The sequence below is a fragment of the Spodoptera frugiperda genome, chromosome 11 (genome assembly GCF_023101765.2).
Source record: "Spodoptera frugiperda isolate SF20-4 chromosome 11, AGI-APGP_CSIRO_Sfru_2.0, whole genome shotgun sequence".
In the NCBI taxonomy this organism is placed as follows: domain Eukaryota; kingdom Metazoa; phylum Arthropoda; class Insecta; order Lepidoptera; family Noctuidae; genus Spodoptera; species Spodoptera frugiperda.
In genome coordinates, this window is record NC_064222.1 from 618,255 (window position 1) to 630,966 (window position 12,712).

At 35.2% G+C, this 12,712-nt stretch overlaps 1 protein-coding gene across 4 annotated transcripts in view; it reads left to right on the plus strand.

The window, feature by feature from the left end:
- Window positions 1-12,712, plus strand: part of LOC118274534 (homeobox protein cut) — a 231,004-nt gene that overhangs the window by 158,645 nt on the left and 59,647 nt on the right. For 2 of the 4 annotated variants that reach the window (XM_050697010.1, XM_050697011.1), the window contains one exon: window positions 1,164-1,191. The exons of 1 other annotated variant lie outside the window; for it this stretch is intronic. In XM_050697010.1, the coding sequence (XP_050552967.1) occupies window positions 1,174-1,191 (18 nt within the window). In that variant the 5' untranslated portion in view covers window positions 1,164-1,173. Of the gene's footprint in view, window positions 1-1,163; window positions 1,192-8,813; window positions 8,887-9,094; window positions 9,260-12,712 lie in introns of those variants that run through there. One more of the 4 variants, XM_035592080.2, reaches the window with a different exon arrangement.

Sequence of the window (12,712 nt, forward strand, 5' to 3'; positions counted from 1 at the left end):
GATATTGTTAAGATAACACTTTTCATAAACCTTCTTGATTTATGAGAAACACATTTCGCAAGTCATCATTCAGTCAGTCCATATCTTTGGGAAATCCGTCGAAATTTCCTCAAAACTTTGCTAATTATGGAAAACAAAATTCCAATAATAGCCCATCAACAATACCGGGAGTTACTCAACACATCCGCGGTCTATACATAGCCACGCGGAGTGAGGGACATTGTGTCACCCACTTTATAAATAGGAACAAAAGCCTTCCAATTTGTCGACTACGCTCCAAGAACGGTTTTACGTAAATTGTGACAGCAAGACAGACAGATAGCCCCACAACTTGATAGCTGTCTGATATCTACTAAATCTTATTCAGTTTTACATAAAAAATATTGTATACACTCTAACAAGTAGTTCAACTAAATGTTCCCTGAAACTAAACCACATTCAAAGCCCCGACAAGACTTAATTTAAATAAAATTGTACACAAACAAGAATATTTCAATTAAACAAAGTACCAGGCATTCATAAACGGTTAGCATTCTAATACATTTTATTTGCCCATTATTGCTTGCTTGATAAGAAAGAATGCGCAGAGAAAGAGCCGGTCCTCATCTCAGGACGACCTGCGCCGCTGAAAAGGACGCATATATGGAAAAAACTCGGGAGCGAAAGAGACACCACCGCCTCCGATAACACGTCAATACATTCCTTGCAGCACCCACATACGAGAAGCGTCTCTGTCTCTACAGAATAAAGTCGAATGTTGCTCGAGCAAATTAATGGAAAACCGATACGACATCAATATGTTTTACTGCGCCATTCTGCAACGGAATCCATATTTTAGTGGGTTACGAATAAGGTCGAGTTTGTGTTTTTGGTCGTTTTCTTGGAAGGCGTATTCGATATCTTGTAAGATAGTCGGGGCGTTCGGAACCGATCGAACGCCGATATAACGGTATTGGAAAAACACCTCTATAGAGCAAGCGTAAAGGTTTCACTCGACAAGGCGTTCCCGTATTGGGACACGCCCAAGTCTTATATGGAAAAATGAGGAGTGACTTTTTTTATTTCCCTCGATCGTACCCGCAATATATTGAGATAACACGTATATTATTTTATTTCATTGTTGATAATGTTTTCTTTATCTTATTCTGCTTTGATTTTTCCAGGTACGTTAAGATGCTGTGTCTCTATCAGGTAAATATAGATAACCTAAATGTATTAGCTCTGACTATAAGAAGAGTAAACACGTTGCTTGTGTAGCGACGAGATTTTTATTGGCGCTTCGAAGAATATGACAATGGTATTTTAATAACTGAGGGGATTATTCAAATTGGAAAGATAACACGGTATTACCATATAAATAAGAACATAAGTACATGTGTACCTAGAAATAAAAACGCAGTTGAATTCACAAATCGCGCGTACCGTTAATTCGTATTGAATTTCACGCTAGTGTTGTAGAACAATTCTAATTCGAACAACAATTAGAGCTGCTATAGGTGAACACATCGAGTGAGGCTGAACGCGATCCTGGCACACACAATGCGATTAAAAAGCGATCGAAACAAATGAAGTGAAAGAACTCGATTAACGATTTCAAAAAACGAACGCGTTCATTATTCGTTAGGATTTAAAACAATACGCCATTCAGCCATTGGCCCGTTTGAATACGGAACGTGATGGACAGATCCGCGGGTTCCTTTTAACTGTTTATTTCGGGTGCGTTCAATTTCGCTACCTGTGTCAAGGATTTCATTATTTTTTACGAATTGATTGACACGGATCGCCGGTAAAATGTCTATCAATATGACGTTTTAAGTGATGCCGCTGCAATCGAGAAGGATTCTCTTTAAATCCAATTTCGTTACAGTCTTGTTTGCTTTTTGACAACATTCTGTGGGTGATCTATTGTTCCTTTTTTGTGTCAAACTTTAAAAAATCGAATACCAGTCAAACTTTATGGGAATACCTTATCAAATTGTGACTGTTCAAGTCAATCCATTAGAAGTCAGAGAACAATATCAAAAAGCTATTGGGCAATCCGTATTGTTCTAAATAATCCAAGCTATTTGTACACAACAGACATCTGTTCAACCGACATCAGAGCAAACAAAAAGCTATAATCAAAGGTGGCCGGTTTCTTGCGGGGCGCGCTATCGGCCCATTTGTCCGCCGCGCCTACGATCCGATAGCCGACTCGCCACAAACAACAATTTAGCCCCAACAGTGATTGATACAGCCGATACATCACTAAACGCGTTTTTCTATGAAAAATTGCTATAATCGACTTAAAAACTCATTAGGCCGAAGACAAAGAAATCTTCCGACCGCCATTCGTCTAATTTGAGTTTCTCGATCGAGACGAATTTCAGTCGTGATTACCGTTCCCCTTTTTTGTGTTATTAAATGCCATCAAAGAATTTTAATATCATCGTCCTTCATATTTGATGCTTTACTATCGTTCGGTGATAATGTCTTAGATAATATTATAATATATCTAACATACACACATACGTACGTAGACACACATGACGTATGTGTGCGTGCACATGTCCTACGTCACCGGCGTCACATTCATTAGTGTTGACAGCACAGGAAATAGTAATAAAGCGTGTACGCCGCACAAAAATCATAAACAAGAATAAATAATTTAAATAAAGCATCCATATTTGAATGCGCCGCGACAGACTCCGGCCAGGGGGGACTCTTTCATAGTTCCGAAAAAAAAAATCGATCACAATGCACACGATATTAAAAAAAAGTGTGTCACCGTCACCATTGAAATTAAACGACAAGATAATTTTTGAATATGTATCCAGGTATATTTGAATAAGTGTTACATTAATATTCTTTTGTGATAATTTCGAATTCGGAACGCCCACGCCGTCCCATTGTCTCGCAAGTTATTGGCTCATTAGGCAACGTGTCGCTTTGTCTCGAACGATTTGAATTTTTGATTTTCGAATCGAACGTAATTGATTTGTGACTCGTGTTCGAATAACAAAATATGGAAAAATGTTCTCGATATAAATACCGTAATAATGAATAACAGATAAATCACGAACGAAACTAAATTAACCGCTCATTGTTGGCATAACAACTCATTATTTCAATTCCAACGACAAAACGTTATCTAAAATAAAAAATCTCGAAATGTCAAATTGACAGTTACAACTTCCGTATTACACGCACGCGTTATCTGAAATCAAAATGCGATTCGAACGTATACAAAGGAGCGAAATGATATATTTGAACAATAAGAAAGCGAGAGTCGCCCACGTGTGAGCATGGGACAGATGTGCTCACAAATTACGTATGCTAATGTATCTTGTAATCCTTCCGTCGGACCTCCCTGCACCGCGTCACCTTGTCTCGCGGTATAATCGATCGATTATGAATGCGGGCAATGATTCTCGATTATAGTTTTGAGATGTCCCGTCACTCAGGAACTTGACGCGCCTACAGTTTCAAACTTGGAACAGAGAACGCTTGTTGTAGGTACATTTGAATATCGAAGGCGTCGGCCATAAACAAAGTTTTTCTGTCAACAAATCAGGGGTATGTTCCGTTTATTAGCCCTCGGTTCGAATGGCATTTGGCGGTAACGGTGCCTCGAATATGAAAAGGAATAACGTCAAAAATGAACGAATCCTCGCGACATTACCGGTAATCATGTTTTATGAGTTTTCCCCGACGAAATAGACGCACAATATGCCGCCCCCATCGCTGACACGTATACTTGTAAAAAAGTTAAAATTGTGTAATATTACGTCGAGCCACTTATTATTGGCATTCGTCGCAATAAACGATCAAATTATCGGTGTACCGAGGCGACATAACATGTATGTGTTTAGCTGGAAACTGTAGAGCGCGCGGTAAGTACATCCACCTACCGCATTTGCATAGAACGGCCTATTATAAGTCATTATCGTAAATTTCCGTTCAATATAATAACATGCGTTGTGTCGCGCAACAAAATTTTATCAATAGAAACGTTGCGATATTTCGTTTGAAATTAGAATCAGTACCGTTTCCGCTTCCGTTCGATATTTGAACTCACGCGGTTGAATTAAGAACGCCGGTCTATATAATAATGATAACTGTCAATATCGTTTAAATAGAGAATGCTATTGTTTGAATTTGGAATGATTTAAAAGATGAAATGTTTGAGTTGTGAGGCACCTGATCCTGAATCGTTCGGAATACTTGGTTCGGTAACAGATAGCAAGGGAAGAGGCAATAACCATTAAAAGCTTGCGAAGGGCCGTTCCGAAAGTTTTCTTTTCAATAACGCGTCTAATATTCAAATTAGAGGCACTAAGGCGAGGCATTCTCAGCGATATATCATCGAAGCTAATCAGATTTTTTCCTTGCTCCGTACATTTGGTAAAATGTTTCGGGGATTAAATAGGGTACGTTGAGACGAGGATAATTTAGTAGTTTCGTTGCAAGATTTCATTTTTATGCGAATACTTATTGTGTTTTGTTTGATACATTATTCATTTTAACAGCTCAGTGAACAGAAACCTATTGGAAGTATTTTGGAAATATGTTGAGAGAAATCTTATAAGTTTAAAAAAATTCTAATACGAAAATGGAATTAATAAATTATTCAAATAAGATCACCCCTTACGTTATTCCTATTCGAATCCACTCTTCTTTTATTCCAGCCATAATCTCGAATACACCCATTAAATCTATCACACATACAATTTAAATTTGGAACGCGTCTCTATACCCACGAGTGGAGACGAAATCTATTCAAATATGGCGGCTTTCATATCAAATGTGTCGGTTCATATAAAATTTACGAAGAACGGAGGCAATTCCTCGATGCCGTCAGTTTGCGAACTCTCAATACTCGCGGGCGCTATAAAAAATAATTTAAATTGCTCTTACAGTGACTCGCTATCGCTCCGAACATTTGCATACTAAAATAATGCAAAAATCTATGCGCGGAACGCACTTGGGGCGCGTTCGCGTTTACACACGACAATTTTATGACATGGTTTTTAGAAGGGAACTTTTGACTAGCTGTTGTGAATGCAATGTATGTGACTTTATTATTTATTTTTGCTCAAATACCTATAATGAGAGAAAAAGTAGAACATTTTGGATCTCCATTAAATAAATAGAAAAACATGCTTTTACCGTTTATTAAAATCTAAATCAGCCTAAAGATACGACTTTTTTTCCAATAACAAATTCTAATTCAGATTACCAATCATATAAGATCTGCCTATCTAATAAGAATTGTCGTACGAAGACATCCGTCACGGGAACATCCTGGCGCAGTGGAAACGCGCGCAAACATTAGACGCGTGGGGCAAAGAAATTTTTATGTGTTATTTTTTTTTCTTGTTTTGAAATATGTACGCCGTTAGGTTATTTATGGGCTCCATAGAGGTTATATTTCGGGAAGTAATGAGGTTTCGTTCGGAAAGGGCAATTTAAATGTGCGTAGATTGAGTCGTTAGGGGGCGCATCGGTCGCTTTCCCTTCGCAAGTAACTCGCGAGCGATCACGCGTGGCCGCGATCAAATTGTGGCTTTAAAGAAATTCTTAAAACGGGTAAATTGGACGCGCGAAATTTGTTGGAAAACTTTTAGCGAGGCATTAAGACCAAAGTGACTTTCGCAGCTTAAACATTTAACAAACATTCGGACAATAATATTTTAAATTCAAACTAGGATCAAAGTCAAAGTCAAATCATTTATTCCAATTAAACCATATATAATTTGAAATAAATAATAGTCAGTCAATTCTATCCGTCAATGAAGCTAGGTTCATCAGATCATACAAAAAAACCCTTTAATAATAAACCCCCCCAAAAATGGGTACCAAACCAAACTACCACCGAATATAATACAAAACGCCAACATTCACTAACCAGACCGTCAAAGAATCATTTACCTTTACAAACACATGGACACGGTAGATAAATTAAAAAAAAATCCACCAACTACATAACACAGCGAACCGCTACGTTCGAAATCTGATAATGAGAGGCGGTTATAAAAACCTCCCGTTTTTTTTTTATTCATAATTTTTATTTATATTAATTAAAAGTTATGGCAAGTGTACTGTGACGGCGCGGGGTTAACGCACGTTTTCGTTGTTACCTGTTACTCGTTAGTTATTCAATATTTAACGTAATTTAATTGAGCATGTTTGATATTTAATTTGGTTGAATACAATACAATAATAAAATAAGAATAACTATTGCTATTCTTAGTAGTAGGGCCCAGGCCTTTTCCCAGAAATTATTCGAAATTGAATTACCTATCCTAGGAATTAGATTTGAAGTACAATTCATACACATGCTTAAAAACATATGTACAACTTTCATATTCAAATATTTGTCAATCATTACATTTTTAAACGGTACACGCATAACTTCAGGGCTTGTTTGTTTTCAGAAGAAATGATTCTCAGTACAATCATGAAAGTATTGTTTAAAATCTCCTCAATAATTTCAAATTCAAGTTGAACAACCTCCCACTTCATTATAAAACGTAGTAAACTAAAGTTATTCATAATTAACGTTTCGAAATTTATCAAAACCGGTAAACAATCTAAACCTCACTAACTAGCAAAGAGGTCAATTGCGGTACCAAAAATAATAATTCGAACGAATTAATATGAATTATTGTTTACGGCACACAATTACTAAATAAATTCAAATTGCACTAATCCACCGCTCATTCATTGGACAAAACAATAATATTTTCTCATACAAAGTAGATCAGAACATCGAAACGTTTCGACCTTAACTTTCAGATATTAAAGGTGATTTTCCTTTGGCACTTTATGATTTTTAATAGTGATAATTAATTAAAAAGATTATATATCTACTAAAACATTTCCAAATTGTAGCGAGTCGACGGATCGTTGGACGTGAGACCGGCACTTACAGCTATTGTTTAATTTTTATTATTCGGACCGTTACCACGATATACTTTTACAATTAGCTTTTTATTGATGACCGTTAAAGCTACTTAGGTTTTGGTATTCGAATTTTAAAATTTGAATAATTTTTTAAACTTTCGAATAATAATTAGGAATTTAAATGTCATTTTCGAATAATAATTTTGTTGAGTAGATTGTTGAATATTTTTTTAGTGTACATTGTAGCACTTTAGTTAAAAAATAATTGTGAATGTAGTTTTTAAATAAATTAATCCGTGGAATCGAGCTATTAGCCTCATGTGTTCTGCCATACTGAGCATCCATATTGGCAATAATATGTAACGAACTAGGACGTTGTTAATTACAATGTCCTCCATTGAAACGTGTCAAAAGTTATTACAATTAGTGCGACTGAATCATCGACTAATTTGTTTTTTAATTTTACTTTTTTCGCAACGGAAATCGCTAATAACGCACTTCCTGTATGTATGTCAGTACGTTTATTAGAAATTGCGGAAATAGGGAGTATTCGTAATTAAAAAGTACTATTGTTGAAGGATAATATCATATGTCACTTTACATTAATTAAATATAGATCAGTTTTAAAATAATGAAATGTAAGTTCAATTACCTAAATGCCGAATAACAAACTCAAATGTTCAAACGGAACCGGTACTGCACATTATTTAATAATAACATAAAATTAAATCACAACTAAGAAACGAATTAAGAATTAAAAAATACATCAAGAAATTCGATCATCCGTAAAAATAATAAATCAAGATCGAACCCACGGTGCGAGTCGAAGATTCTCACAAAAAAGAAACCAGTCGAAGACATTCGGGGATTCTTAATATGCAAATAATTAACCAGAGTACGACTCAACCCTTAACCCGAAACATGTAGGTCAATAAATTAAAAAAATAAAATAATAAAAGAACCCAACAAACCGGTTTTACCGATCGTAACCCCCTCAATTGTTCTATGATTTATACCGATCGATCTGCATATGGTAATTTCGAATAATTATTACGAAGGTCGAAACTACTTAATATGCGAATAACAATTAGCGTTTCCTTATTTTTCTTGAGTCACTTTCTCACGAATGGGGTTGATTGATCGGATAGTGTTCGGTTATCGGGGTGTCGGGGTGGCCGTTTTATTTAAATCTGTCCTGTTTTTCGAATAATTAATTTTTGTATTTGTATTTTTCGAATAACCTGATTATGTGTTGTGGAACTTGTTTAATATTCATTACTTTTACAAACAAACTGTAGCGAGAGTACTTAAGTATAGATTTTGGGTTTTATAAGCCCATATCAATAGAAGAATACGAGTATCTTGCAATACTATAAGCTTCTCCAAAAAACGTCCCGAACCTATGCAAACTTCCCCGCGCACCTATCTCACGATTTAACAGATCAAAAAAAGAAAGTTTGTATTCAAAACATCATTTTTCTCCACACTGATTATTGTCAGCGACATAAATCGTCAATGCTGAATGCTGAGACATTAATGCACACAAGCGATCCGATCGCATTATAAAAAACCCATTTCCGAATTTCTTCTCGCGAACAATGAACTAAATATCAATACTCCGAATGCGACACTGACATCTGGGGCCGAAGGGTTAAAAAGTCTTAACCCTAATCCTATCTCAGGGCGAACAAAGACCCATCACATATATTTAAACCTGTTTTACCGATTGATAGCTCGATTTCGATATAAAATGTCGAACAACAATGGTGTAAGATGCATGCTCGCATCGATTTGCATACATCTTCTTTGTATATGCAAATGATTTGATACGATTTTTACAAGGAGCCGATAGTATGGGAACTGGCGTTGGGTGCGTATATGTAAATTAGGCGATAACGCGCCGAGATGGGCGCTTTTATCTAAGTTAGGCAGTTAGTTGGTCGCGCGCTTCTCATCTGTAAACGTCACGCGCGAGAATACACCCGTGTTCCGAGTTTGAGTGTAAACGACGCGTTCGATGTTTGAAATTATTCGAACTTATAATTATTGTTCGATTTAGAAAAATCTGTTTACCTACCTAATATTTTTTTTTAAATAAAAATATTTTTGAGGTTATTTTTTTAAATAGATTTTTCTTTTTTATATCGAACAATAATTATAAGGTTTTAGTTTGGAAAATAGATCGTCATCTATTTTTTTATTTTTTCAGGTCAGTTTTAGTTTAAGTGAATTTAAAATTAAATAATGAACAAAAAGGACTTTTAAAAAATAAAACAAAAATTAAAACAGTGCTCATGACATGAATGAAATTTACTGTGAAAGGCTGAAGATAACATTTTTCGAAATTATGAAAATACGGAATTATTATCTTGAGGTAAGATTTCATTAATTAATTTTATTTAATAACAATTTGTGAATTGTGCGGATTGATAAGAAGAAAAACTTACCTAAACTTTTAGGTAGTATTTTTTATTAAAGATATACCTAATAATAATCAATTAATAAAATATGTAATAATTAGGTAGTTTCGTCAGTTAAAAATAAATTAAATACAATATAATATTCAATAATAATTACAATTTCATTTAAAGATTTAATAATCTAAGTATTTAATTTAACAAAAAAAAAATGGGTCTGTTATTCGACGGTTCAAAAAAAGTATTGAATTTGACTAGTAGCAAACTAGCCTATTATTTAAATCCTACTTAAAACAACTACATACATTTACAAAGCTTAGAACAAAAAGTCTGTAAACCAACTTTAATGAACTCATTAACAGTTTAACCCCTATCCATTACTAACAGTTAACTCGACAAATAAAACAAAGTACCAGTCAATCAGTAGTTAGGTTCGAGTCCGGGTTGAAGCAAATGAAAAGAGAATCTATAATTGAGGAGGTCAACCTCAACCGTGAACCTAGAGGATGTAGGATGTGGCATTTGATGAACTTAGAGTTTGTATAGAAAATGCCTTCTCAAAAGTTTAAAATTAGTTTCGTGAATCAATGTTTTATAATGCTGTTCAATATTTAACTCTTTATATAAAGTGTTCAATATTTGTCTAAAATTATATCCAATGTATGCGATAGGCTCTATCTTATATTGAAATAAGTTTAAAAAATTTGCTTATCCTTCGTGAAATAAAAGCCTTGATGTATCTTTATATGGTTTCTTTATTAAAAACTGCCTCAGACGTTATGAATCAAGTAATCACATTGTTTTCTATATGATGTCATGGTGATCTAGAATCCAGCATAATTGATATCGGTTGTCGCCAAGATAAATTTGACTCATATAACAAGATGTTAAACTCATTCGACGATGCTCTGATGTGTGTTATCAATTAAAATGTAATGGAGGATAATTACTAGTTCATTATTTATTAGATTTTAGTAAGACGTTACTATTTAATGTTCGTTTAAAACTATTTTAAATTTAAATTAATTTAAACACAAATATGTAGTGAGTTTTAAACTTGTAACAATAAACACGGCAAATAATAAACAATGAAACCTTTTTGCTTGGAAAGAAAAGAAAGCACGAATACAAATGTGGAATACCGCATCAAACGCTACGTTCGACGTAGCGCCGCGGCGCGCGCCCGTCTCTGGTAATTAAGAGGCGAAAATTAGCAACACGAGTAAAAGACGAGTGTTTTTCTTTTATCCGCCCGTATGTGGCCGTCCTACGGCCCTGAGGTTTTACACTTTCACACGTTTGAAGCCTGCCTAACATTTGTTTGTCTCTTTTCCAATGGTTTTGCCGGAATACGATTCTAATTATAGCATTTTTGGTCTTTTTGATTAACTTACTCCTCTTACTGTGTTATTTTAATTGGATTTCGTTGATAAAAGTCGCGGTTTCCTGTGAATCACTGATAGCGTTGTTGTTAGTTCATTATATTAATGTTTAGTTTAAGTAAACTTTCGCACATTGAACAAATATGTGTTGGAGCGGTGTACAACTGTTCATGTGCTCGAAGTGAATGCGTTTTGAATTGTTGCATGTTTTGATTCAATTCTGTGATTAAATGTAAACACGATATGTACAACTATAATAAATCAGTTTTACTTTGTTCATTTTGAAATTAAGCTCTAACATTTTCATCAAATGGTTGATTAATAAGACGTTTATATATTTTGTAATATTTATTCCATAGGAAGGACACGTCGTTTAGTCTTGTCACGTCATTTAACAGCGATACACAACAGATAATGTTCGCGTGAATTTTCGCCAAAAAAAAAAGAAAATAACATCCATCTTTTTCATCTTACGCTGACGGTACACGCATTAAAATTGATCAACACATAACGACGTTATCCATATAATGCGACCCGACTCAGCGGTCACTTCGACAGCGGGCAACCTTACCCGAAACACCCCCCTCATTTCAACCCACTTTTTACGTCAATGTTTTTCTATAGAAACAGGAGCAGGGACGGTATAAGTATACGAATAAGTGAATGATGGGGGCTATCAAAACATCTCCCTTATCAGCCGGACCAAGGGTCCCAGTTTTTAGGGAAAAGGATTAGGTAATACATGACGAGGAGGTTTTAATCGTGATGTCGGGATCAATTCTGCGTGACTTGGCGCTTTTTAAGCGATTGTGTTTGGTGCTTAGACGCGGAATTTGCGATTAGGAATTGGGACACTAGTTAGATAGTACTAATTAGAGGTGGGCAAAAAGTTTCGAAATGATTTTGTGTGTAGAATTCTACATACTAAACAAACCTCAGTATTTTCTAATCTCCAATTTAGCAGCAACTTGTAATGTGTACAATAGTAGCCTTTCCATCGCTTTCAATCTCCCTGAGCCCTTCAAAATATTATATCACATAATACATACACAATATACATAGCATAGATCACATAAACACAGCTGACCCCCTCACAGCACACTTCTAAGCCCACATTATCACACACATCGGACACTGAGGGCTTTATAATTTTTGCACTCATATTAATTCCTTAATATCGACGCCAGCGCCCCCTAGGGAGGCAAGGGTAGATAACGGGAGACATAAAGCGTAGGATATCGCTAATTCATCATAAGTTAAAGGGGTTTTTACGTACGGAACCTTTTCTCTTTGTACGGTGTGCAAAAAGCCCGATGTCTGGCGATACAGTTTAAAAAATTACCTTCAAAGGCTTGTGATATTAATTAACTTTTTAAAAGGTGATCTTGCTAATAGATTCTTGTTGCTGTTGTAGCTTACACGTGAATGAATAAGGAGATTTTTGGAACACTATTTTTTTGGAAAAAAAGTCACATACGAATGTGTCAGTTTCTTATTGGAATGTTTGACATCGAATTAGACAAGAGACAAATAGAATATCTTTACACAGAATAATCATACCGGCCGTATTGAGAACCTCCTCCTTTTTGAGAAGTCGGTTTAAAACACTAACTTCTCCAGCTTCTAAATGAATCTTCTAGACGTCTTTACAACATTAGCATGCACACGTCTCATCCCTAACGTAATCACAGTATCTGTATACAAAATACATTTAAACTTTTAAACCATTTAAAAGTTGAACGAAGTTGGGAATATCGACAGACGTCGGGACTGTGAAATCCGTTCAGATATTAATTGTATTCTATTAAAACTTCACTTTTAATCTTATCGATCGGTCGAGTTCGCCGTGAGGGTGTAAACAAATGATAATTCGGTTATCCAGTATTGATCCTGTTAGCAAGGATTTGGTTCTGAGTTATTATTGCGTTTAATCACTTTAGGGCGTAATTAAAGACTATTGATGCTGAAAAGGACGTTTTTTTCAATAAGATTGTAAAAATACATTTAACAGGAATAGAAATACATATT